This window comes from Acinonyx jubatus, chromosome D1 (assembly GCF_027475565.1).
Source record: "Acinonyx jubatus isolate Ajub_Pintada_27869175 chromosome D1, VMU_Ajub_asm_v1.0, whole genome shotgun sequence".
Lineage (NCBI taxonomy): Eukaryota > Metazoa > Chordata > Mammalia > Carnivora > Felidae > Acinonyx > Acinonyx jubatus.
This window is the reverse complement of record NC_069390.1, coordinates 59,870,375-59,897,938: the sequence shown is the minus strand read 5'-3', so window position 1 is coordinate 59,897,938 and position 27,564 is coordinate 59,870,375. Positions and strand designations below refer to the sequence as shown.

The window sequence follows — 27,564 nt, the reverse complement described above, 5'->3', positions numbered from 1 at the left end:
AAAAAGAAAATTTGAATAAATGGAGACATATATACAATGTCCATGCATGAGAAGGCTCAGCATTTTAAATATATCAATTCTCCTCACATTAGTTTATAAATTCATTACAGTTCTAATCAGTACCCCCAGTGAGATTTTCCAGGGAATTTGACAAGGTGATTTTAAAAATGAGGACGAATAGAAGTGTACAAATAGTAATAATAACCACTAACATTTAGTGTGAGCTAGCTTTTGAAAAAATATGTGGGTAACATGCCCCACCAGAAATAAAAGAATATTACAAAGTTGTAGTTATTAATGACCCAGCAATCACACTATCAGGTATTTATCCAAAGGATACAACAATATAGATTCGAAGGGGCACATGCACCCCAATGTTTATAGCAGCATTATCAACCATAATTAAACTATGTCGAGAGCCCAATGTCCATCGGCTGATGAATGAATAAAGACAATATGGTATATATACAATAGAATATTACTCAGCCATCAAAAGGAATGAAATCTTGCCATTTGCAACAACGTGGATGGAGCTAGAATGTATTATGTGAAATGAAATGAGTCAATCAGAGAAAGACAAATACCATTTCATTTTACCCATATGTGGAATTTAAGAAACAAAACAGATGAACATATGGGAGGGAGGTAGAGAAGAGAAGGAAACAAACCACAAGAGACTCTTAATGATAGAGAACAAACTTGGGTTGACAAAGGGAAGTGGGTGGGAGATGGGCTAGATGAATGATGGGTACTAAGGAGGACACTTGTGATGAGCACTGAGTGTTGTATGTAAGTGATGAATCACTGAATTCTACTCTGAAACAATATTGCATTGTATGTTAACTAAAATTTAAATATAAATAAGTAAATAATAAACAAAGTTGTAGCTATTAGTGTGACAAAGGTACAGTAATTAGCAAAGAAATCTGTAGAATAAGATAAAGTTCAGAAATAGACTATGACTGTTAACCAACCCTTTTGTGGTAATCATTTCACAATATACATGTCTATCAAATCATCACATTTTATACCTTTAATTTATGTTATATCACAATAATGTCATAACAAAGCTGGAGATTTTTAATTTTAAAAAACAAATAAATAGACTATAGTATTTCTGATAGCATGATGCATAATAGAGTTGGAGTTGATTATTGGTGGGTGAGTATGATGAACTACTTAATAAATGGTGTTGGGCCAGTTCTCATGTGTAACATTCCACATACCCAACACGAAAATAAAATCCAAATGGATTAAAGACTTACACATAAGAAATTAAAACCTGGGAAAAATATATAAGGTCATATCTTTATGATCACAGAATAAAGATTTCTTTTTTTTTTTTAATGTTTATTTGGGGGGTGAGAGGGGCAGAAAAAGAGGGAGAGAGAGGATCCCAAGCAGGTTCCACACTCAGTGCAGAGCCGGATGCAGGGCCTGAACTCACAAATGATCATGACCTAAGCCAAAATCAAGAGTTGGATACTTAACCCACTGACCCACCCAGGTGCACCATGGAATAAAGATTTTTAAACAATATGAAAAACATAGACCATACAAGAAAGATCGATATATTTGACTAAGTCAATTCTTTCACTTCTGTATTACTTAAAAAATATCCTCCATAAATAATGCTCAAAATAATGCTCAAACGCAAACAAAAGATTTGGAAAAGATATCTGCTACCTATATAACAAGAGATTAGCATCAGAATATGTAAAGAATTCGGGGCGCCTGGGTGACTCGGTTAGGCGTCCAACTTCAGCTCAGGTCATGATCTCACAGTTTGTGAGTTCAAGCCCCATGTAGGGCTCTGTGCTGACAGCTCAGAGCCTGGAGCCTGCTTCGGATTCTGTGTCTCCCTCTCTCTCTGCCCCTCCCCCACTCATGCTCTGCCTCCCTCCGTCTCTCAAAAATGAATAAATGTTAAAAAAAAAAAAGAATATGTAAAGAATTCTACAAATCAATCAATAAATAAAAGACAATTCAAAGGAACAAAATGGACCAAGGATAAAACCCAGCAATTTGCTGAAGAAAAGACCCAGATGACCAATAAATCTATGAAAGACTTCTCATAACCTTTCTAATTATCATGTATATTTACATTAAAATGAGATGTTTTTCTTTTTAAAATGTATATTTAAAAAAAGGAAAAAATGCATTGTTGACCCCACATTGCAAAACGATCTTTTTTTTTTAAGCTTATTTATTTATTTTGAGAGAAGAGTGAGAAAAAGTGGGGAAGAACAGAGAGAGAGGGAGAAAGAGAATCCCAAGCAGACTCTGCACTGTCAGAGCAGAGCACGATGTGGGGCTCAAACTCAAGACAAACGCTTAACCAGCTGAATCACCCGGATGCCCCAAGTGTGTGACTCTCCATCTCAGGTTTGTAAGTTCCAGCCCCACACTGAGGGTAGAGATTACTTAAAAATCATAAAACAGGGGCGCCTGGGTGGCTCAGTCGGTTGAGCGTCCGACTTCAGCTCAGGTCACGATCTCGCGGTCCGTGAGTTCGAGCCCCGCATCAGGTTCTGGGCTGATGGCTCAGAGCCTGGAGCCTGCTTCCGATTCTGTGTCTCCCTCTCTCTCTGCCCCTCCCCCGTTCATACTCTGTCTCTCTCTGTCTCAAAAAAAATAAATAAATGTTAAAAAAAAATCATAAAACAAACAGGGGTGCCTGAGTGGCTCAGTCGGTTAAGCATCCGACTTTGGCTCAGGTCATGATCTCACAGTTCATGAGATCAAGCTCTGCATCAGGCTCTGTGTTGACAACTTGGAGCCTGGAGCCTGCCTGGGATTCTGTGTCTCCCTCTCTCTCTGCCCCTCCTGCAGTCTCTCTCTCAAAAATAAATAAACATTTTAAAAAAGAATGAAAATTGAAACTAGACCACTTTCTCACACCATTCACAAAAATAAACTCAAAATGGATAAAGGACCTGAATGTGAGACAGGAAACCATCAAAACCCTAGAGGAGAAAGCAGGAAAAGACCTCTCTGACCTCAGCCGTAGCAATTTCTTACTTGATACATCCTCAAAGGCAAGGGAATTAAAAGCAAAAATGAACTACTGGGACCTTATGAAGATTAAAAGCTTCTGCACAGCAAAGGAAACAACCAACAAAACTAAAAGGCAACCAACGGAATGGGAAAAGATCTTTGTAAATGACAAAGGGCTAGTATCCAAAATCTATAAAGAGCTCACCAAACTCCACACCCGAAAAACAAATAACCCAGTGAAGAAATGGGCAGAAAACATGAATAGACACTTCTCTAAAGAAGACATTCGGATGGCCAACAGGCACATGAAAAGATGCTCAACGTCGCTCCTCATCAGGGAAATACAAATCAAAACCACACTCAGATATCACTTCAGGCCAGTCAGAGTGGCCAAAATGAACAAATCAGGAGACTATAGATGCTGGAGAGGATGTGGAGAAATGGAAACCCTCTTGCACTGTTGGTGGGAATGCAAATTGGTGCAGCCACTCTGGAAAACAGTGTGGAGGTTCCTCAAAAAATTAAAAATAGACCGACCCTATGACCCAGCAATAGCACTGCTAGGAATTTACCCAAGGGACACAGGAGTTCTGACGCATAGGGGCACTTGTACCCCAATGTTTATAGCAGCACTCTCAACAATAGCCAAATTATGGAAAGAGCCTAAATGTCCATCAACTGATGAATGGATAAAGAAATTGTGGTTTATATACACAATGGAGTACTACGGGCAATGAGAAAGAATGAAATATGGCCCTTTGTAGCAACGTGGATGGAACTGGAGAGTGTGATGCTAAGTGAAATAAGCCATACAGAGAAAGACAGATACCATATGGTTTCACTCTTAGGTGGATCCTGAGAAACTTAACAGGAACCCATGGGGGAGGGGAAGGAAAAAAAAAAAAAGAGGTTAGAGTGGGAGAGAGCCAAAGCATAAGAGACTATTAAAAACTGAGAACAAACTGAGGGTTGATGGGGGGTGGGAGGGAGGGGAGGGTGGGTGATGGGTATTGAGGAGGGCACCTGTTGGGATGAGCACTGGGTGTTGTATGGAAACCAATTTGACAATAAATTACATATATTAAAAAAAAAAACTGAGAACAAACTGAGGATTGATGGGGGGTCAGAGGGAGGGGAGGGTGGGTGATGGGTATTGAGGAGGGCACCTTTTGGGATGAGCACTGGGTGTTGTATGGAAACCAATTTGACAATAAACTTCATATATTGAAAAATAAAATAAAATAAAATGTATGAGAAAAAAATAAAAAAAGAATGAAAAAAACTTAAACAAAAAATTTCTGCATATCAAAGGAAATAATCAGCATAGTGAAAAGGCAACCTCTGGAATGGGAGAAAATATTTGCAAATCTATATCTGGTAAGGGATTAATAGCTAGAATGTATAAGGAACTTCCACAACCCAACAACAAAAAGAACCAAATAACATGAATTTTAAATGACCAAAGGACTTGAACAGACAATTCCCCAAAGAAGATATAGACATGGCCAATAAGTTGGTGTATGAAAAGAAGCTCAACATCACTAATCATAAGAGAAATGCAAATCAAAACCACAATGAGATAACAGCTCACATTCAACAGGATGGGCCCCTATCAAAAGAACAGAAAACAGCAAGTGTAGGTAAGAACGTGAAGAACTTGGAATCCTTAGGCACTGTGGGAACATGAAATGGTGCAGCCTTATGGAAAACAGTAGAGAGGTTCCTCAAAAAAATAAAAAATAGAATTACCATAGGATTCAGCAATCCCACTTCTGGGATATATCTAAAAGAACTCAAAGCAGGACCTTGGGATATTTGCAAACTTATTTTCATTGCAGTATTATTCACAATAGGTAAAAGGTGGAAGCTACACAAATGTCCATTGACCGATGAATGGATAAAAAAAAATGTAGTGTCTACTTTTTGTGATGGAATATTATGCAGCCTCAAAAGGAAGAAAATCCTGTCACATGCAGCAATATGATTTCATCTCAAAGACATTATGGTAAGTGAAATAAGCCAGTCACAAAAGGACAAATATTATATAATTCCATACATATGAAGTATCTACAGAAGTCAGAATCATAGAAACAGAAAAGTAGAGAGGTGGCTGCCAAAGCTGGGGGGAAGAGGGACATGGAATTAGTGTTTAATGGGTGTAGTGTTTCAGTTTTGCAGGATGAAGGAGTTCTAGAGATATGATGCATGACGATGTGAATATACTTAATACTAATGAGCTGTATGCTTAAAAATGGTTAAGATGGTAAATTTAATACTATGTATTTTTTACCATAATAAAAAAGTTAAAATGTTAATATAGCAATATAAATTTATTATTACATTAAATATATCATAAACCCAAAAGTGTGTAATGCACATGTAAAGTCAAAAATAATAAAATGTACACTCATGTACCCACCACACCTTAGAAATAGAATATTATTAATACCATAAAGGCCTTATGTGTGCTTCTCCTTCCCCAGAGATAATAATCCTGAATATTTATGTTAATCCTTCTCTTGCTTTTCTTTCCAAATTTACCAACATGTGTATCTCTAAACAATGTATTTTTGCCTAACACTGAACTTTATATAAATGGAATTAAATATTCTCCTGTAACTTATCTCTTATTCCCTTATGTTTATTCCCTTTTTTAACATGACTCTCTTTTTTGAGATTCATCATACCAATGCATAGATACACCTTCCTATGAAAATACCACAATTTATTTTCTGTTTCTTCTTCTTATTATTATTATTATATAGAGAAAGAGCAAAAGCAGGGGAGAGGAGCAGAGAGAGAGAGAGAGAGAGAGAGAGAGAGAGAGAGAGAGAGAATCTCAAGCAGGCCCCAAACTCAGCATGGAGCCCTACTTGGGGCTCGATCCCACAACCCTGGGATCATGACCTGAGCCAAAATGAAGAGTCAGTTTCCTAACCGACTGAGCCACCCAGGTGCCCCTTCTTTTCTTTTTGTTTGTTTGTTTGTTTAATGTTTTTATTTGTGAGAGAGAGTGCAAGCAGGGGAGGGGCAGAGAGAGGGGGACTGAGGATCTGAAGTGGGCTATGTGTTGACAGCTGAGAGCCCAATGCAGGGCTAGAACTCACAAATTTTTAGATCATGACCTGAGCTGAGGTTGGACACTTAACCAACTGAGCCCCCCAAGGAGCCCCTTCTATTCCGTTCTTAACGGACATTTAGGATGTTTCCAGTTTGGGAGAATTATAAATGGCTATTGCTCCTGTGAATATTCTTTTTCTTTTTTTGACGTTTATTCATTTTTGAGAGACAGAGCGTGAGTGGGGGAGGGGCAGAGAAAGAGGGAGAAACAGAATCTGAAGCAGGTTCCAGGCTCTGGGCTCTGGGCTGTCCTACGTGGGACTTGAACCCATGAACCATGAGATCATGACCTGAGCCAAAGTCAGACACTTATCGACGGAATCACTCAGGTGCTTCTACTCCTGCATATATTCTTGTACATCTCCTAATCCTAGTACATGTATTCAAGTTTCTCTGGACACTAGAGTATAGGCTTAGAGTATAGATGTTCAAGGAACTGAAAACAATCTAAATATCCATCAAAAGGGTAATGGATAAATTAAATGTGACATATTTATATGATGGAATATTATACAGTAGTCAAAATGAATGAATCAGGGGTGCCTGGGTAGCTCAGTTGGTTAAGCGTTCCACTCTTGATTTCAGCTCAGGTCATGTTCTCCCAGTTGGTGAGATTAAGCCCCATGTCCAGCTCTGTGCTAACAGCGTGGAGCCTGCTTGGGATTCTCTCTCTCCCTGTTTCTCTGCCCCTCCCCTGCTCGTTTATGCACTCTCTCTCAACATAAATTAGTAAACTTTCAAAAAAAAAAAAAAAGGAATGAATCATTGCATGCAATGATAAAAGTGAGAGAAAAGAGGAACAATGAATTATACTATTTGGGTAAAAAAACATAACAAACACACATAACATGATATTAAATATATGTAAAAATATAAAAAGTGAATTGGAAGTATATATACTAAACTCATGACAGTGGTTCTCTGGGGAAGAAGAGAGAGGGGACTTAAGCTTTATTTATAGTGTTTTATTTCCTTTAAAAAAAAGGTTAAAAATAAATATGACAAAACATTAATGGTTGTGAATTCTGAGTGGTAGAATATGGGTATTTGTTATCTTGTCCCAGATTGGACTTAGAAAAATGTGGGGGAGAAGAATGTGTAAATATCATTTAAATATTTTTAAGTGTTTGCCTAAGAGTTCATTTAGTATTCAAAATTTACACAATCTTACTATGGGAAATTTTAAGTGGTTTCCCTTCTTTTGATGTAGTTTTAAAAATAAACACTGAGGTTTTTTTAAAAATTGTAAAACAGCTTTATTATATGTCATTCTATTTCCATAGGACTGATTTCCAGCTCTGTAATTACTGGATCAAAGAGTGTGAAACTTTGAAACATTTGCTGCTTTCCAGGCAACTCCCAATATACATTACCTAGGGAAATACTAACTTGAAATATTATAGATCTGGGAGTCAATTTTATGAGACACAAAAGGTCCATCCTTTATTTAATCATTCTTAACTGATATTTAATTCTTCCACTTTGGAGCTCAATACCTCTGATACGTATACTTTTGCATTAATCTCTGGTTTAATCAGCATTTATCTAGGTAAAATGTTGACCTCACTAATGAATGAACACCAAAAGAAGACATTGTCACTCAAATCAGGAAGGGTTTTCGAAAGAGAGCTGTTCAAAAGTAGAAGCTCCCCATTACTGGAGGTAGGGAAGCAAAGACTTGGCAATTACTTGGCAGAATGTTATAAATTCCTTCTTTCATTCTTCAAACCTGTGGGGAACACCTTTTCCTTGAGCTACGTGCAAGGACGTAAAGACTCAGAGGTGAAAATTTTTAGGGTGCTGCCACCCAAGCTGACTTTCAAGAGTTTGGCTAAATGATCCAATCCTGATGTTCTCTGAATTCTTTGTTGCTGGCTGGATCTTAATTTTAGGCTTTGGAAGGTGTGCCTGTGAACAACGGGAAATTCAGCAAATGAAACTAGCTTTTATGATTTTGATTAATTACGTTTCTTAGAACGATCCGTCAAACCTACTTGTGGGTGTTGGATACAAAGATCAATTCGGCCTGAAGGGCCATTCAGGGGAGGGGAAAGAGAGGCAATTCGGGCGGGGGGCGTCGAGAACAAAAAAAAAAAAAAAAAAAAAAAAAAGCAGTATCTACTAGTCTCTGAGCTCTGCTCATTTGGTGTACCCTAGACCCCGCGGTACCAAGCCCAGGAAACCCTACCCGCCAGCATCAGCGCCTGCGGGAGGGCAAGCAGCACCGGCCATTTGATAACCCGGAACTTCGTGTGCGGGGTCCCTGCAGCAGCGCGCACGGGGAAGCGTATGGGCGCTGTACCGCCCTGCGCCATGCCCTTCAGCCGGGCTCTCGGAGGAGAAAGCTCGCGGCTTGGGCCGAGGCGGTGGTCCTGGTGGTTTTCTTTGTAGTTGGCGGTCCGAGGCTAGGCCTCCAGTGGGAACGGCATCACCATGATGAGCGGACGGCCGGGCCGAGTGCCCTTACAGTTCCTGCCGGATGAGGCCCGGAGCCTCCCACCGCCCAAGCTGACCGACCCGAGACTCGTCTACATGGGTTTCTTGGGCTACTGCTCCGGCCTGATTGATAACGCGATCCGGCGAAGGCCGGTGGTGACTGCCGGTGAGGGCTGCGCGGGCGGGATCGGCTGGGAGGAGAGGGGGTCTCAGGGCTGTGGGTTGGTTCCTCCATAGGCTGCCCAAGGTCCTTTCGCTTTTCCGGGCTTTTTCACCTAACAGGCCCCGCCTCGCCTCCCTGGGGCATCCGTGTCCCGGGAGCTCTTCAGAACTCGATAGGGCCAAAGTGTTACTTGGCACTTAACAATTGAGGGCAATGAAACCCAAGGCCCCACAGTGAGTCTGTGAAGAACCCAGGATTGAACTGCCAGGTCCTCAATGAGGAAATTGAGCTTCAGAGGGGTTAATGCAACTTGCCCAAGGTCATATGGTTGTTAGGTAGCCTGTTTTTATTTTTTTTTTAATGTTTATTTAGTTTTGAGAGAGAGAGACAGCAGGGGGGAGGGCAGAGAGAGAGGGAGACACAGAATCTAAAGCAGGCTCCAGGTTCCGAGGTGTCGGCACAGAGCCTGCTATGGGGGCTCGAACCCAGGAATGGGGAGATCATGACCGAGCCGAAGCTGGACACTTAACCCACTGAGCCACCCAGGCGCTCCTGAGTAGCCTGTTTTTAGACCTCAAGTCTGTATTTGAAAGTAGTGCTTTTCAAACTTAATGTACATACTGGTAACCTGGGGCTCTTTTTAAAATGCGGATTCTGATTTATCAAGTCTGGAGAGAAGCGTGATGTTTACAAACTCCCAGATACTGTTGATGATGCTAGTCTAGAGACCCCCTTTGAGTAGGAGAGGATAAAACCACTGGGCTGTATTTTCTAGTAGCATGTCAGTGGCCTCCTGTCAGATAATGGCTGACACAGTAGCTGGGCAAAGGGCAGTGGATTTCCAAAGGGAAAAGAGGAGGGAAGCTTTAGAAGAGCTGTCTTTTTTTAAATGTTTTTCTTTATTTTTGAAGGAGAGAGAGAAACAGAGCATGAGCAAGGGAAGAACAGAGAGAGAGGGAGACACAGAATTCGAAGCAGGCTCCAGGCTCTAAGCTGTCAGCACAGAACCTGACGTGGGGCTCAAACCCACGAACTGTGAGATCGTGACTCGAGCCGAAGTCAGTTGTTTAACCAACTGAGCCACCCAGGCGCCCCTGGAAGAGGTGTGTTTGAACTTAGCTATGATTTATCGAATTCTAGGAGAGTTTTTCAGGCCTTTGAGAAGCTAGTGGAAGTAAATGGAGGTAAGGGCCTCTGAATGGGGAACAGTTTGATGATTGAGTGTATAGAATAGGATAATGAGGGTAAGAAGGAGATTTAGGTAGATCAGGGCACATTATACTCTAGGCAGACAGGAACCTTTTTAGCTTTTGAGAGCTATTGGCAGATGGGGAGTGGAGAGATGCAGTAAGCAGGCCTTGTGTTTTAAGTAGGCTCCATGCCCAACATGGGCCTTGAACTCATGACTGTGACATGAAGAGTCAGATGCTCTACAAACTGAGCCAGCCAGGTCCCCCAGGCCTTGTGTTTTGTTTTGTTTTTTCTTTTAAATGTTTATTTATTTATTTTGAGAGAGAGAGAGCACACGTGAGTGGGGAGGGGCACAGGGGGCATGGAGAGAATACCAAGCGGGTCCTTTGCTGTCAGCATAGAGCCTCACATGGGGCTTGAAATCAGGAACCCTGGAGAACATGACCTGAGCCGAAATCAAGAGTCAGATGCTTATCCGACTGAGCCTCCCAGGGGCACCAGGCCTTGTATTTTAAAAAGAAGGTCACCTTTGTCAGTGCAAAGCACTGATTGGAGCCGAGGAACTCAGTTTAGAAGAAAGCTAATACAGTGGTTCAGGCGACCAGGAATCACTTCATTTGTTCCTCTTTTGGCCACCTTGCAGCTGTATGTCATGCCTGAAGTCCAGCTTTCAGCTCACCAAATCTTAGCGTTTCCAGTGCTCAAATAGTATTGAAATCCCATCTCCCTTAGACATGACCCTCCTCCATCAAAGGAGTGGGCTTTGTCTACTTCTGCCTCTGGGGAGATGAAGTTTTCTCCCTTTTCATCACCACTCCACATTTGCCCCAGCCTGTCACAGCTGCACTTTGCAACTCGATGGCCTTGCTCCTCTCTTTCCTATCTGTGTTAGCTTGGACAAGTTACTTGGTCGGCCATTCAGAGGCAAAATTTCTTCATCTGTAAAATGAGAGTAATTAATCTTTGCATATTTGTTGTGGGAATTAAGTGAGATTCTAGAGATAAAATGCCTGGCTTACAGAAGGTACTAGACAAAGTTTCTATTCCTTAGCTGTTGTTATGCAAACAGTTTACCATATATTTGTTTGTTCAGCATTTACTAAGTTCTTTCTTTGTGCCAGGAAGGGTTACATACCAGGTATATGAGGTGAGGAATACCGTCCCTGCCCTTGAAGAGCTCCTAGTCGAGTCAGACAAGTGAACAGTCCATTATGGGTCTAGGCATGACAGATAATGTGTTTTCATAGAAGTAGGTGAGCAGAGAGCACTTTGGGAGCACAGAGGAGGTACAGATTGGAGAGATACTATTCCAGAGGAAGAACACAGTGGTCAAGAGCACATGATTTTGGGTTTGACACCACTCCATTCTACTAGCCATTCAATTCTGGGGAAGTTACTTATCTCTTTGAGCTTTAGTTTCCTTACATATGAAATAGAGATAATATCTACCTCTATGTGGCTGTGAGAACTAGATGAGATGATGTATAAAGCCCTTAACACTAGGGCCTAGGGGTTAGAGTTCCTGAGTTCCCCGGGGCTTCCTCGGTCTTGAGAACTTTATTGAAATGGTTCTCAGCAGCATTTACTGAAGCACATTATGTTTGTCTAGTTTAATGACAGTCATATAGCAGTATTCAGTAAGTATTGAATAACTAAATGTATGTAGATTACAAGGAAGTCTAAAACATGGTCCCAGGCCTTGAAAGACTCACAAATCAGACAAGCATATCCATTTAAAAGGCCAAATGGTATAAGTTTATGCATGTTGGGTAACAGCTGTGACAGAGGAGTGGGGAAGGAGAAAGATATGGTGGATTTTCAAACTATAGCCGTGGAAAGTATCTGGCATTCTGTGGGTAGCATTGGAATATTCTGTAAATGAAATCAAATTGTGCAGATCTTTTTCAAGTTAGCAGAAAATATTAAATAGAATTTTTTTCTTGAGCTTTTCTCCCATCACAAGTTCTAAACCACTGATAGTAGTTACCACTTACCTGCTCTAAATTTATAGTCAGTTGGTATCTAAGTGTCTACCACAAAATTAAATATATTTATTGATTTCTAGTATAATATATCAGTAGTTAATGGTGTTCTGCAAAGAACACCATGGCTTCCAAGTTTAAATTCACTTGGGGAGCCTGGGTGGCTCAGCCAGTTGAGCGTCCAACTTCGGCTCAGGTCATGATCTCGTGGTCCGTGAGCTCAAGCCCTGCATTGGGCTCTGTGCTGACAGCTCAGAGCCTGGAGCCTGTTTCAGATTCTGTGTCTCCCTCTCTCTGCCACTCCCCCACCCATGCTCTCTCTCTCTCTCTCTCTCTCTCTCTCTCTGAAAAATAAATAAACCTAAAAAAATTTTTTTAATTCACTTAATAAAGGGAAAACGATTGTGGAGGAGTTGTGCATGTGGTGGGAGGGAGGCCACCACTGAGAGGGAGAGAAGAGGTTAAGGAAAGGAGGACTTGGGAAGGGGCCAAACCATGCCCTTGAGGGCTGGGACACTAACATCACCATCTGAAACATTCAGGGGATCTTTTCCTATGAGGAATATACATAAGCATAGAGAGTCTAGGTCTTTGTGTCTGTGTCGTCCAGTGGCATATAGAAGAAGAACTCAGCACACTTTGCTATATTGCAGGTGGCCCATCAGGGGGAGTGATGGCTGTTTGGGGTCAGGGAGAATGCGAAAGAGCCTGAACCCTGTCCAGTCCCAGATTGTAGTACTATTTTGAATTTTTATTGTTTTACACATTTTTCCAAAAATATTTTTACACGCATTTTCTTTTGGTTTATATAATACTGCCATGAGAACGATAGGATAGGTATCATCTTTGTTTTAGAGGTAGTAAATTGACTTGCCCAAGACCTTTTATCCATTTATTAAATATTAAGTGCTGTCTACGTGCTGGTACACAAAAATGAATTAAACATTGGCTTTGCGGGGTAGTAGATAGAAATAATCTGTATAGCATTTAACATGCTAATAGAGAGGAGTTCACCCTGTTTTAACCCTGTTAAGGAAAATTCTGGGATGACTTCTTAGCAGAAGTGATGTCTGAATTGAATCTTGAAGGATGGGGGCAGAGGTTGTCTGGGCAGAGAAATAACCAGTGGGTGGTATGAGGAATTAAAAGCAGTTCAGTATTGGGCGCCTGGGTGTCTCAATCGGTTAAATGTCCTACTTTAGCTCGGGTCCTGTTCTCACAGTTCGTGGGTTTAAGCCCTGCTTCATACTCTGTGCTGACAGTTCAGAGCCTGGAGCTGCTTTGGATTCTGTGTCTCCCGCTCTCTCTACCCCTCCCTGCTTGCACTCTGTCTGTCTCTGTCTCTCAAAGAGAAATTTAAAAAAAAAAAAGTAGTTCAGTATCATGGGGTGCCTGGGTGGCTCAGTCAGTTAAGTGTCTGACCCTTGATTTCTGCTCCGGTCACGATCTCATGGTTGGGGAGTTCAAGTCCACATTGGGGTCTGCACTGATAGCAAAGAACTTGCTTGGGATTCTCTCTCTGCCCCTCCCCTGCTCTCTCTCTCTAAAAATTAATTAAAAATAAAAATAGAAGTAGTCAGTATTGCTGGAACACAATGTGTGTATCAGGGAATGTTAGATAAAGATGGAAGAGTCAGTTCATGAGAGACCTGGGAGGTCATTATCTAGGAGTTTGGTCTCCTATTGGGTATAATTGAAGGAGAAAGGGCTGACAAGCTAGGTTTGTATTTTAGTTAAAATTCCTCTAATGACAGGGTACAGACTGGGATAAGTGCAGAGTAGAAAATGAGATGAAAGGGAGATTGAGTTCCCTGAAGTGAGGCAAGGAAATATTTACAAGGTAGAATTGACAGGACTCAGTGACAGAATGTGGGGAAAGAGCATTAAAAAAAAGGAATGAGTACTGTGATTACCCAGGACTTGATTTCCTGGGTGATTGGTCTTACAAAAGGCGATTAGGAAGGAAGGAAGTTCGTTTGGGGATATGCAGGTGAACACACGTGTCAAACATTTGGATATATCTGTTACTCACCTCGGGTATCTGAGTCAGACATACTTGCAGGTCACTAGAACATGGATGGTAAATAAAACTATAGGAATAAACGAATTCTTCAAAGCAATATATGTGGGATAAGAAGAAGAGGGCTGGGGGTAGAATTCTGGGGCATAGCTAGAAAATCAAACCTGTGGTTAGCCTTTTTTAAAAGATGTTTCTGTATATAAAGTTCAGACCTTTGGATCTCCCATTCAGACTTTAAATTTTGGCTTTCCCACTCAGAGCCTGGAGCCTGTTTCAGATTCTGTGTCTCCCTCTCTCTCTGCCCCTCATGCTCTGTCTCTCTCTGTCTCAAAAATAAATAAACGTTAAAAAAAAAAATTTTTTTTAATTTTGGCTTTCCCTAGATCACATGATTTGATCCTCCCCAGTCTCATTGTAATAGGATGATTTTTTAAATCTAGTTTTCGAATAGGTACTCATACATATGGTACAAAATTTAGAAGGTAAGAAGAGAATTGATAGTGTAGCTGGCTGCTTTGGTAACCAGTAAATATGCAGATACAAATTGGTGTATGGAGACAAACCAAACTGCTTTCTGAGCATTTATAAAGGACTTCATCTCTGTCACATCACATCCTGAACAGGTCCTGGAATACAAGTTAGTTTAGATCTTCAGGATTTTGTACTTAATCCACCTTTTCCCATAAAGAAATTTATAAAACCTAAATTTGAAAAATCTTGAGTTCGTTTTGCATAAGTGAATAAATGAATGAATAAATAAACATGGATTCTATTCATAGTTATGTTTGTAGATTTAATGTTGGTTTTCATAATTGATGTCAGGGTCAAGGCTGTTTTTGCAAAAGAGCCATGTAGAAAAACCTTTTTTTTTAAAGAATGTGGAAGAAATAACAATAAATTACATATCTGAACTGCAAAGCTGTGATTTTAAATACACATTGATGGATTTTTGCTTTCTTTGCAATTTATTGTTTGAATTTCAGGTTTACATCGCCAGCTTCTATATGTTACTTCTTTTGTCTTTATTGGATATTATCTTTTAAAACGTCAAGATTATATGTATGCTGTGAAGGACCATGATATGTTTGCATATGTAAAATCACATCCAGAGGATTTTCCTGAAAAAGGTATTTCATTTATTTATTTGATTTATTATTTTTTGAAAAAGGTGTTTCAGGGGTGCCTGGGTGGCTCAGTCAGTTAAGCGTCCGACTTTATGATTCCACGGTTCATGGGTTCAAGCCCCGCATCAGGCTCTGTGCTGACTGCTCAAAGCCTGGAGCCTGCTTTGGATTCTGTGTTTCTGTCTCTCTCTGCCCTTCACCTGCTCACACTCTGTCTCTCTCTCTCTCTCTCTCTCTCTCTCTCTCTCTCTCTCTCTCAAAATTAAATAAATAAACATAAAAAAATAGAAAGGTATTTCAAGTTACCTATAGTGAACCTCTTTCTTACCCTGTATCATTTGCCCTGGTTAATCTTATACATGCCTGTGGCTTCAGGTACATTCAGTATTCTGTTGACTCTCACATCATTGCCTATGTATTAGGATTCTCTTGAATTTGTATATCCAGTTCCTAGCCGAGTACCTCTGTGTCCCTCAGACAGCAAACAGATTTTATGTCCCCTCTGCCCGTGCAGACTTCTGTTCTGTGTTCTGCATCGGTGAGTGGCACTGTTGTCCACCTGGTTACTCCAGCCAGAAGCCTGGGAAGTGTCTTCCAGTCTTTCTGTGACCTCTCATTAGTCCTCAAGTCTTACCATTCTACTTCCTATTTCTCAATCCTAAACTCCCATCTCTCTCCCACTGCCACTACCCCAGTTCACACCCTTATAATCTCTTGCTTGAACTCTTGCACTTGCCTCCAGCACACCTCTGCCTTCAGTCTTACTGAAGGTCATGTCTCTGGATAAATGTGGCTATGCATAATAATAGGCATTGCTTACGGTAGCTATCTATTGCCTATTGGACAAAATCCAGACTGTTTAGGATGGCTTATTTCCCCAGGCTGAGCTAATTGCCTGCTAGAAAGACTTTGCCCATACCTTTTATCTACCACGTAACATGTACATGTCTTTCTCCCTCACTAGACTGTAGCTTCATCTTTGTTTCCCCAGCCCTCTAGTACAAAGTCTATACTAGTAAGCAATAAATAATAGCTGATCTGATGTACACAAAAACCTGTCTCATCTCCTGTCACTCATCTCCTGCCTTGTGAAATTCTGTGTCCTAAATCTGCCCTATATCCTGGGTAATGCTCAACTCTGTACCTTCTTGATCGTCCTCTTCCTCCATTTTTACCTGTCCATCTAGCAAATTCCAACCTAAGATTCATCATCTCAAAGAAGCCTTGGCCCAGCTACAGACAGGAATTTCCTCAGTACATTCTACTTACCACTCTTCAACTATGAATATGATTGTAATATAACCGTTGTCTTGTTTGTATTTTAATACATATACATAATACAGATGTACATATATGTGAAGGAATGAATGAACGAATGTAGAAAAACTTTGAACTTACATAGATTTTAAAGAGATATTTAAATATTTACATATTCACAAAAATGTGTAATATTAAGCATTTAAATTTTATTATACTAAAGGATGGTCTCTAATATCCTATTTAGCTCTAAAATTTTATTACTCTATTTAATATTCCCATAGCCTTTAGTCACATATGTGATGTTCATAGTGGATCAAAAAGGTATAGCTTTCTTTACCAATGAAGAATTCAAAGGCTAGAGTACAAAGCCATGAATAATGGATGTATCAGGGATGGGGAGTAGGCAAATGCACGTTAGCATTGGAATCTTGGAAACCGTGATTCCTAACAGACCCAGTGGCAGAGCAGTCCTCAGTCCCAGGCCTGTGGCTCATTGCCTCCTGTTTATACTAGCTCCCTCTGTCAGTGGGAGCCTGTGTAGCCTTACAGACTCATTCTGTCTCTGAGCAGCATATCAGTGGCAGGTGTGCTGAGAGCCTCTTGCACTGACAGCAGGGACATGGAAAGCTTGACCACCTCGACTCCTGGTCCTGCAGCTGACCTGTGCTCCTCCCTGTTTATTCCTTCCATTACCCCGTCAGCCAGGGCCCCCTGGCAGCGCTCTGTCCCTCTGGGCAGCCATCTGGATGTCACCAGAGTCTTCCAAATTTACCCTTCATCCAGTGAAACAGTGTCTCAGGGATTGCCAAGCTATGGTTGAGGACAAGAACCTAAGGAAATTCTTAGAGGAGTTTCTGTCTACGAGAATATTAACTGTTAATTTTTTTTTAGGAAATACGATTTTTAAAACATAACTTAAGGGGCTTCTGAGTGGCTTAATTGGTTTAGCATCTGACTTCAGCTCAGGTCATGATCTCACGGTTCCTGGGTTCGAGCCCTACATTTGGGCTCTGTGCTGACAGCTCTAAGCCCAGAGCGTGCTCAGATTCTGTGTCTCCCTCTCTCTCTGAACGTCTCCGACTTGTGTTCTGTCTCTCTCAAAAATAAATAAACATAGGAAAAAAATTTTTAATAAAAATAAAACCTAATTTAAAAATAATTTTTTTTGTGATCTTTCCTTTTTATAGATAAGAAAACTTATGGTGACTTTCTTGAAGAATTCCATCCAGTGCGTTGAAGTCTCCAAAATGCTTACTTTGGTTTCACTGATACCAGTTATGTCTGAATTTTGTGAAACATGTTTCTATGATACCTGAAGTTTATGTTAATCTGTATGTTAACACTTTGTGATTAAAATGGTCATCATGAACACTCTTGACTCCTTTTTGTCATAAGAAAAATAATTCACTGGAGAATGGTCCGTTTCCATTCACCCAATTTTAAGAAGACATCTGGCAGATTTACAGTGGAGTTTAGGTGGGGGCCCTGGGTGGCTCAGTCAATTAAGCCTCCAACTTCAGCTCAGGTCATGTTCTCACAGTTCGTGGGTTCAATCCCTGCTTCAGGCTCTGTGCTGACAGTTCAGAGCCTGGAACCTGCTTCAGATTCTGTTGTCTCCCTCTCTCCCTCCCCTTCCCCTGCGTGCTTTCTCTCTCTCTCTCTCTCTCTCTCTCAAAAATAAATAAACATTAAAAAAAAATTTTTTTTAATAAAATAAAATGGAGTTTAGGGGCACCTGGGTGGTTCAGTCAAGCATTCCTGACTTTTGATTTGGGGGCCTGCTTATGATTCTCTCTGTCTTTCTCTCTCAAAAAATAAAATGAAGTTGAGTCGAGTTAGCAAACCAGCCTGTGGGCCAAATGTCCGCTGCCAGAACGGTTTATTGGAATATAGCTATGCTTGTTTGCCTGTCTATGGTTGTTTCCATGCTATAATGACAGAGTTGAGTAGTTGTGACAGACGTTATGGCCTGCAAAAGCTAAACTCTTTAATATATGGCCGATTACAGAAAAAGCTTACCTGTTCCCAGTGCTGGTAAAAGCAAAATAAAGTAACCCAGATTATGGAGGGTTTTCTGAATTTGCAGAATAATTTGGGCTTGATTCTATAGGTGGTGGGAAGTCACTAAAGGCTTTTTAGTGGAGTAGCACAGTCAGGCTTGTATTTCTGAGCTCTCTGCAACAATCAACATAAAGGGTGGTTTAGGAGGAGACTCAAGACCAGAAGAACTGTTGGAACACTGGTACTGCAAAGGGGTCTTTGGTTATGATCCAGGGATCACCCAGGAGAAAGTGGGCTCAGCAGCTAACACTGTCTACAGCAGAGCTTGGTGTGATTAAAGGTAAAAACCCCACCTAACTGGAACGAATCTACCCTTTATCACTTCCCAAATCCAAATGTTTATCCAAAATGTGTTTGTTTGCAAGCTCAGATTTTATAATCAGATTGGTTTGGGGAGATTAATAAAATTATTTCTTCTCAATACATTATATCAAATTAGAATGAATATACGCATGTGGTTTCTGGACAAAATCAGATGAGATCCATCTATTCTCTTGGGTCTCACTTGTTAAAAATGAAATTATGTCTGAGAAATTACTTCAGAACCTAATGAAGATAGGGGCGCCTGGGTGGCTCAGGTCATGATCTCACTGCTCGTGAGCTCAAGCCCCACATCGGGCTCTGTGCTGACAGCTCAGAGCCTGGAGCCTGCTTTGGATTCTGTCTCTGTCTCTCTGCCCCTCCCCTACTCGCTCTCTTCTCTCTCAAATATGAAACAAATTTTTTTTAAGCTAATGAAGATATATATAAGTACAAAGTTTTGGGTTTTTTACTGCTACTGCAATAAATACGTTTATAGTTCACTTGTGGTTGGCAGGTACATGAGTGTGAACCATTCATCCCAAGGGACTTTGCTATGCCTTAGTTCTGGAGGGTAAAAAGCAAGGGCTAGAGCAAATACATGGTAAGGGTGGGAGAAAGTCAACCTATAATAATAGCACTCACATGCCAGGTGCTTTTGATTCATCATCTTTAATTTCCATAACAATCTTGTGAGGTAATACTATCCCATTTTATAGATGAGGAAATTTAGGCTCCGGTGAGTTGAATTAACGTCCAAGATCACATGGTAAATGACTGCCCAGAGAAAGGATGTGAATTTCAGTTGGGTCAGATGCTAAAACCTACGTCCTTTCTGGCATACCACACTGGCCAGGTAATACCTAGCCCCTCATGAAGCACTGGCCACCACCCCAAGCTGCTAAGAGGGTGAGGGGAGCTGTGAATAACAGCAGGCATCCTAACGGTGACCTGGTGCCAAGTCCACAAGCTGGTGCTCAGAGCGAGAGAAGCATCCCAGAGAGCCAAGTCGCCTTTGTTTGCTTCCAGCGGCAGGTCCAGGCCTTTCTGGTCTGCGTCAGAGCTAGCGAAGTGTTCCGTGTCCTCATCAGAGTCTGCCCTCTGCCACTTAAAGGGATCTGTGGAGAGCCGAAATTTAAAAAACCGAGTCAGTATAAATTCATACAACGTGCCTATTTAGTTAGGAAAAACAACGCAGCAGCTCATTGCTGTAGGGAAATCTGGCAATGCAGTTAGCAGTGTAAGAGTTGGGGTGTCAGAGCTGCGGTAACAGCTAGTTTCACCTCCGCGTTTCACTCACAGGGAAACTGCAAGGCAGACAGGTGAAGTTGTCTGGGGTCATACAGGGTCAGTGGTAGACCCAAGACCTGAGCCCAGACTTTTTAACTTCTGCTGTACCAGATAGCCACCATGAACATCAGGTTACGGTGTGCTCAAACATGGTGCAGAATGGCTGCTCTCGTCTTTGAAGGAGTTGGGTGCGGTTTCTTTTCTATTTTGTTGCTAAAGTTGACACTAACAAATTGGATTTTCTAGTTTTTTTTTTTTTTAATAATTTTTTTTCAACGTTTATTTATTTTTGGGACAGAGAGAGACAGAGCATGAATGGGAGAGGGGCAGAGAGAGAGGGAGACACAGAATCGGAAACAGGCTCCAGGCTCCGAGCCATCAGCCCAGAGCCTGACGCGGGGCTCGAACTCAGGGACCGCGAGATCGTGACCTGGCTGAAGTCGGACGCTTAACCGACTGCGCCACCCAGGGGCCCCTCTAGTTTTTTTTTTAATGTTTATTTATTTTTGAGACAGAGAGGGACAGAGTGAGAGCAGGGAAGGGGCAGAGAGAGAGACACACACACACAGAATCTGAAGCAGGCTCCAGGCTCTCAGAGCCCGACACGGGGCTCGAACCCACGAACCATGAGAGTTGGAGCCAAAGTTGGAGGCTTAACCAACTGAGCCACCTAGGCGCCCCTGTTTTGTTTCGTTTTTAATTAAAGTATAGTTGACACACATAGAGGGGGTTTCTCTCCAGCCCGGGCTGCAGGGTTCTAAGGTTCTAGGGCAATCCACTAGCACAGAGAAAGGGAACTGGATTTGAGTTAAGCCAGGGTACATTCATTTCCTGAGTAACCTGGGACTCTTTTTACTTCTCAGGCCCCAGTTTTTTCATCTGTAAAAGGGAATGATAGTTCCATTAGAAAATTAATATGCAAGTGATTTTTTTTTTTTTAATTTGAGAGAGAGAGCGAGGGAGAGAGTGCCATTGCGGGGAGGGGCTGAGCGAGGGAGAGAGAGAATCCTAAGCAGGCTCCACGCTCACCGTGGAGCCCTACATGGGGCTCGGTCCCATGACCCTGGGATCACGACCTGAGCCAAAATCAAGAGTCAGAGGCTCAACCCACTGAGCCAGCCAGGTGCCCCATATGCAAGTGATTTTTAAACTATAAAACTATTGAAGTGCCAATAGTTGTTTTTACTAAGACTGTTATGATTCAGTGAAGAAACAGAAACCCAGGGAAGTGAGCCAGTGAAACCAAGGCCTTAGTGGTAGAGTCAGAACTTGAACCAGAGTTGCTGACCCAAGCATTCACATACTTGCTAGTAAATGCACCCATGCACAAACAATATATGTGCACATAAGGTATGCATTCACAGGCCACCTTTCTTATTATCACCATGCAGTTCGTGGCCATTACTTACCAATTCTGGTTCCAGAGAATAAGACAGGCCTGGCCTTGAGCCCTCCCTGGTCCTGGTCTCAATACCCTGCAGTGAGGGTACCTGTCTGAGACCCAGGCTCTCCCTCTCCCACTGGGCTGTGCACTGCTCCAGCTCACCTCCCCTGGAATATCCCTCAATGGACTCTGACACCCACCAATGAGCCAGCGTTACCTTCCCTAGAGTCCGAGGCCTACTTGGCCTCTCCTGTTATCTCCTGGTATGTCCTTGTCACCTCCTCAGCTTTCAGGGTAAGGTGGGTGAGGATGTGATGAAGGCTGGAAAAGTGCAGGTGGAACTGGGCTTCCAGGTCCAGCTGCCCCAAGATCCTCTCCTCCTCATCCTTCTCTGTCTTTGCAGCTTCATTCTCAGCCTCACTGGCCCTGCCATCTGCCACCTTGGACCTCCACTCCTCTCGGGGCAGCAGCCCATGGTCCACATCCACGCGGATGGCCTTGAGCATGGTGAAGTAGTTGTAGAGATCAGGGGCCCCATCCTGGGCCTGGTGCCCGTGCACATTATACTGCATGTCCCGCAGGAGGCTGGGGATCATCACCACCTGCTCCATGTTACGCACCACGGCCGAGTACCGGTCCATGACAGTCAGCAGGCAGTTCTTCGGGTAGTGCTTGGTTTGCACCCGCATGATGGCTGCTGTTTCCATGCCGAGTCCAGCAGACTGCCCCAGAACTACGTCGAGACCATTTTTATGTCCAGAGGTGACAGCAGTTTGACAGGATGCCAAAGCCCGCCAGTGGGTCAACACAAACCTGTTTTAGGCCAATCCCAGGGCTTGGGCACCAACGTCTATATCAGGCGATCCATCTGCCCAGAGACAGACCTGCCAGCCCTCTGTCTGTCATTTCAGCACTCTGTGACCGCCTCAGCAAGCACCCGCCTCCTCCTTCACCAGCGCAACTGGCTTGTTAGAGGGAAGCTTTTCTCTTTGGCAACCAGTGTGCTTGACCCCAGGGCAGTCATGAGTTCTTTCGGGTTATCTGAGACCAAGCTGCCTCTTCACTGACTGCCTCCTTTTTTTTTTTTTTAATTTTTCTTAACGTTTATTTATTTTTGAGAGACAGAGAAAGACAGAGAGTGGGCAGGGGAGGGACAGAGAGAAAAGGAGACACAGAATCTGAAGCAGGCTCCAGGCTCTGTGCTGTCAGCACAGAGCCCAACATGAGGCTCAAACCCATGAACCGAGAGATCATGACCTGAGCTGAAGCTGGACACTTAACCGACTGAGCCACCCAGGCGCCCCTTCACTGCCTGCCTCTTAATGTACAAGTTCACTTCTTTAGCCTGGGGTGCCTCAGCTGCTAAATGAACTAGGGAGGAGGGTCATGAAATGAAACAGCTCGTTATGGGACAAAGAGCACTGACATAGGAGCCAGAAGCCCAATTCTGCAACTTCCCAGCTGCGTTTTCTGGTTGTTTGCTGGCTAACACTTATTGAAAACCTACTTCACATCAAGTTCTGCACTAAGTTAAAGTAACTTGCCCATGGCCCCATTGGAGCTGGGATGGCAGCCCAGGACCACTTCATTCCCACCTCCAGTCAGAGCTCTAGACCCATGTGTGAGGTTGCATAAGTTGTACATGTTAAATGGATCCATATCCTGATCTGTAAATTTCAGGTGTTGTGATGATTAAATAAGATAAAGCCATTGAAAGTGCTCTGTAAACCACAAAGCACGGTTCCCAGGTGCATTATCTGTGCAGATACTAGATGAATGCAGGTCACTGTCAACTGTAACCAACAATTCCAGCAGTTACGATGCTTCCTCTTCACCACCGACCTAGTCCTTTGACCAGCAGTCTTAGAAGACAATAATCTTTTGCAAAACCATGTTATCACAGTTGACACACTGCATTTGCTCTATTATTTATGAGATAATTAGGAAAACTGAGGCCCAGAGAGTGGCTCAAAGTTGTGCAACAAGTAAGTGTCAGAGTCAAGTGGAGAACAAGTCCTTCCAAGTTCTGGTTCAGGCACCTGCTCACAACACCACCTTGGGTGGAAAGATCTGCTAGGTGCTTCTGCCCCAGCAATGGGGAGAGAGGAGGAGAGCATAGGGAGGGGATCTTGTCTCACCTAAGCCACTCTCACCCCTACCTCAGGGCGGGAGTCCCCTCTGCATCACTTGACTCACTCTCTTGACTCCACTCGCCCATTCCCTACCACTCCTATGGCCAGAGATACAAGAAAGTTCATCTTTATTTCTAAATGAATTCTACCTGCCTTTAGCCCCTCCCATTAAATTAAATTGTAATATTCACCCCATCCCACCCCAAAGTTGCCTGCCTTAACTATGCTTCTGTTAGCACGACAGGGTTGTGTGAAACACCATTTCCCAGTCTTTAACTTGCTCAATCCCCACAGCAGCCCTATGGGGCAGAAAAACATTGGCAGCCCTCTTTTCAGACAAGGAAACAGCTGAAAGGAGGAGGTACTTGTCCAAGGGCTCAAACCTGACAAGATGAGGCTTGGCCCAGCTCTCCAGCCCTCAGAGGAAAACCAAGGTCGGCCCTCTCTCCAAGTGCCCTTTCTGGGCTGGCCATGCTGGAGTCATCCTGCATTAGACAGGTGGCCTTGCTTCTCCAGGGCAGAGAGGACAGCCAAGTCCAGGCCACAGGCTTGCTGTGAAGGGCAAAGCTTCCACTTTAACCTTTCCTGTATCACAGATTGTGGAGTGGAACAGAGAACATAAGCCAGCTCTTCCTCCTCATGGCTATGTGGCACCGGACTAGTCACCGCTCCTCTCTCAGCCTCAGCTTCCTCCTATGGTGTAATCATGATGACATTGATTGAGGGCTTGCTTTTCTAAGCAAAGTGCTTAGAACAGAACTCAATCCTCCCAACAATGACATGTGGCAGGAGTTGAGGAAATTGAGGTCTATGGGGGTAAAGTAACCAGCCTACGAATACACATTATTAGTCCTTAAGCAAGGAGGAGTTGAGATGAGTAATAACTCCCACCATGGAGATTACAGATGATGTTTATGAAATATCTGGTATATCGCGACCTCAATAAATTTGCACTGCCTCCTGGCATTTCTGTTTTCCTCCTTTCTGTCCTCCCAACCCCTCTTTTATTCCCTCATTCTAGGACTTTCTACATACATTTCCATTCACTGTGCACCTGTCCCAGGGCCCAGTGCTGCAAATGTTCGGTAGATACTAACTGATTAATGACCATTAGATTCACTTCTTACGGGGCACCTGGATGGCTCAGTCAGTTAAGCGTCTGACTTTTGCTCAGGTCATGATCTCACAGTTTGTGAGTTTGAGCCCCCACGTCAGGCTCTGTGCTGACAGCTCAGAGCCTGGAGCCTGCTTCAGATTCTGTGTCTCCCTCTCTCTCTCTCTCTCTCTCTACGCCTCCCCCTGCTTGTGTGTGTGTGTACGTGTGTGTGTGCGCACACGCTCTCTCTCTCTCTCTCTCTCAAAGATAAATAAATAAACGTAAAATTAAATAAATAAATAAATAAATAAATAAATAAAAGATTCACTTCTTGATACATTCTAGTGCCTTTGGTCATAATGTCCAGTCGCCTTGAAAAACAGCGTCCCTGGCTTGGCAGGAGGCAGTCGTGAGGACTCTGGCCGGTGAGGGAGCCTGAGCATCTGCAGCTACTGCTGGTGCTAACATTGAGACTCTTTTCCAGAACTGCTCCTCAGGGAAGGAGGGACGTGACATACTCCTGTTCTGACAGTCTTCATTGTCCAGGTTGCCCTCCCCATACTTTACTGCAAACTAAACTCTTAGCAAGACACACGGGCCCAAAATTACCTCCACCAGTCAGAGGGGTAAAGAATTTGCATAAAACTGTTTCCTACACTATGAGTAGAAAAAAGCAAGTTTTCTAAATTAATAGAGTAAGTGAAAGAATTTAATTTTAACAGGGTACTTAAGTAAATATTTGGTTAACTCATTTCCAGCCCTAAAAGTTTTTTTTGTTGTTGTTTTTTTTTACCTTCATTGGGAAAACCATTCTTTAAATGTTTTCTCCTCAGAAAAATGGGCTTCCTTTGTAATCGAACATCCAAGATGGCTGAGCAGCGGGTACAGCCAAAGACCACGAGCCTGGACACTGTAGTTCGGGTTTGGGGCTGCTGCCAGGCCCACTTGCAAGCAGGCACCCTGCACCCTGGGGTCCACGGTTGTAAAATGAAGGGATGGGAGCTCTCTGAAGGGAAGGCCCTTTCAGCCCTAATTGTGTAACTTCTTCTGAACCCATGTCCAGGTCCCTAAGGGCATTACCCTGCCTTAGTTCTTGTGTTTTGAACCTAGCCCTGGAAAACATGATGTGGACAGGGCTGGGGGAGCTGACCTGGCATGGTGGGCAGGCCAGAAGTGCCCTGCAAGTGGCCTGGGGCCGACCAAGGCCTCCCTGGGCCTCCTCCCATCTATTCAACGAGGGGGCCGATCTTTGTTAGAGCCTCTCCAGCTCAGACTTTGAGGGAGTCCACCTGAGCACAGGGCCCCCGTGCCCTTCTGTGTCATTCTGCCTCTGCTGTTTGTGTCCCAATCCCATCTTGGGCCAGTCTGTTCCCAGATGTGTTCCTGGACCTGGCCCAGAGGGACCGAGTGAGTGCCACGTGTGTGAGTGAGCAAATGGGTGTTAGTGAAAAAGGGAGAAAGTGAACAAATTGGTAATTAGGAGAATAAAAGGGCCACGTGAGTGAGTAAGTGCAGACCATACGAGGAGCTCTGGGAAGGAGGACACGGCCGGTGTCCAGCCAGCAGGCTACAAACTGAGGCTGCCTCCAGGTCTGCCTGGCAGATGGAAGGCCCTGGATGAAATGTTGCTGAATTAGCGGCTGCCCAGCGTCTCCGATTAGAAGACGGAGAGACGGGATCTGAGGGGATAGGCTGAACTCAGACAAGTTCTAGGAGTGAGGAGAGGAAAGGAGGAAGACAGGAAAGAAGGGACGTGGGCTCTTTTCAGGGGATTTAGTAGGGCAGAAGAGGTGGTTCTGATTCAGCCAGGTCCACTGGACTCAGGTGTCCTTGCTCTCAAGATGCCACATCCCAGGGCTGGGAGATTATCTGGTCCAGCTGGGCCACTGCAGGTAAGGAGGTCCTGGCCATGGAGAGGACAAAGGTAGCAGAAGCTGGACTAGATCTCAAGTGTCACTGAGTTTCCCCAGTCTTCCTTTCTCCCCCCCCCCTCCCCCACTCTCAGGTGGGGAAACTGAGGCTGAGTGAGCTACTTCACTGGCATGGCCTCTGCAAAGCTGACAGTGGCCTCATCCTCAAGATATCTGAATGCCCCAAGTTGGATAAACTGATATGGCCCCAGATGGTCGGGTCAAGGCCCCCAAGGGCCAGGCCAGGAACACCATGTGAATGTGGTACAAGGGGTAAGATGATGAGGTTGTGCTCTGGGACTGCCAGTGTCCAAGTACTCTGGCTGCACTTCAGCCCATGCAGCTACAGAATGGACTCAGACTATGGTTGCGACAACTTTTCTTAGGTTGATGGTTTTTTAAAGTTTATTTATTTATTGAGTAATTTCTGCCCCCAACGTGTAGCTTGAACTCATGACCCCAAGACCAAGAGTCGCATGCTCCTCCGACTGAGCCAGTCAGGCACCCCCAAGTTTTCTAGTTTTAAAAATGACTCTTTTTTGTAAGTTTATTTATTTTGAGAGAGAACACACTCAAAGGGGAAGGGCAGAAAGAAAGAGAGAGAGAGAGAGAGAGAGAGAGAGAATTCCAAGCAGGCTCTGCACTGAGTGCAGAGCCTGACGTGGAGCTCGAACCCATGAACTGTGAGATCATGACATGAGCCAAAACCAAGAGTTGGACGCTTAACCACCCAGGTACCCCCAAAATGACTTTTATACACTCATCATCATCATCATCTGATATCTATGGGCCTCAGGCTGCTTTTCTTTACACTGTTACTTCAGTCCTGACCTATGGGGGAACACATGGGGTCAAGAGTCAAGAACTTTTCTACGCCCCTACTCCCAGTACTTGAACCCCTCTGGTGTGCTCTATTCTCTGGGGTGCCACAGGGAGGCAGGAGAAAGCAGTTGGTTCCTGCTTTCCAGAACCTGGCTCCCTCTGTCACTCAGGGGACCTCATATATTGAGAGCTTATTCTGCTCGCACTGTGCTGGGCCTGGGGATATAGCAAGGCACAAAGCAGACACAGCACTCACTCAGGCACTTTATATCTACT

General features: G+C 43.4%; 2 protein-coding genes across 2 annotated transcripts; one reads left to right on the top strand and one right to left on the bottom strand.

The window, feature by feature from the left end:
* The first annotated feature begins 8,378 nt into the window (after nt 1–8,378).
* On the top strand, nt 8,379–17,664 carry NDUFC2 (NADH:ubiquinone oxidoreductase subunit C2). Its single transcript, XM_015078874.3, has 3 exons — nt 8,379–8,719; nt 14,893–15,036; nt 17,481–17,664. Exons 1-3 carry the CDS (start codon nt 8,551–8,553, stop codon nt 17,528–17,530), a joined length of 363 nt encoding a protein of 120 aa, XP_014934360.1. The 5' UTR covers nt 8,379–8,550; the 3' UTR covers nt 17,531–17,664.
* A 1,643-nt stretch (nt 17,665–19,307) lies between these two features.
* On the bottom strand, nt 19,308–22,074 carry THRSP (thyroid hormone responsive). Its single transcript, XM_015078877.3, has 2 exons — nt 21,546–22,074; nt 19,308–19,772 (listed from the first exon to the last, which is right to left on the bottom strand). The coding sequence occupies exon 1, from the start codon at nt 22,033–22,035 to the stop codon at nt 21,565–21,567; it is 471 nt and encodes a 156-aa protein (XP_014934363.2). The 5' UTR covers nt 22,036–22,074; the 3' UTR covers nt 19,308–19,772; nt 21,546–21,564.
* Nucleotides 22,075–27,564: the final 5,490 nt, after the last annotated feature.

Bases quoted from the DNA above. Each gene is read 5' to 3' on its own strand.
- NDUFC2 (XM_015078874.3), top strand. From the start codon at position 8,551: ATGATGAGCGGACGGCCGGGCCGAGTGCCCTTACAGTTCCTGCCGGAT. The intron at 8,720-14,892 runs GTGAGGGCTGCG...TTTGAATTTCAG, and splicing joins AAGGCCGGTGGTGACTGCCG to GTTTACATCGCCAGCTTCTA. The intron at 15,037-17,480 runs GTATTTCATTTA...TCCTTTTTATAG, and splicing joins AGAGGATTTTCCTGAAAAAG to ATAAGAAAACTTATGGTGAC.
- THRSP (XM_015078877.3), bottom strand. From the start codon at position 22,035: ATGGAAACAGCAGCCATCATGCGGGTGCAAACCAAGCACTACCCGAAG.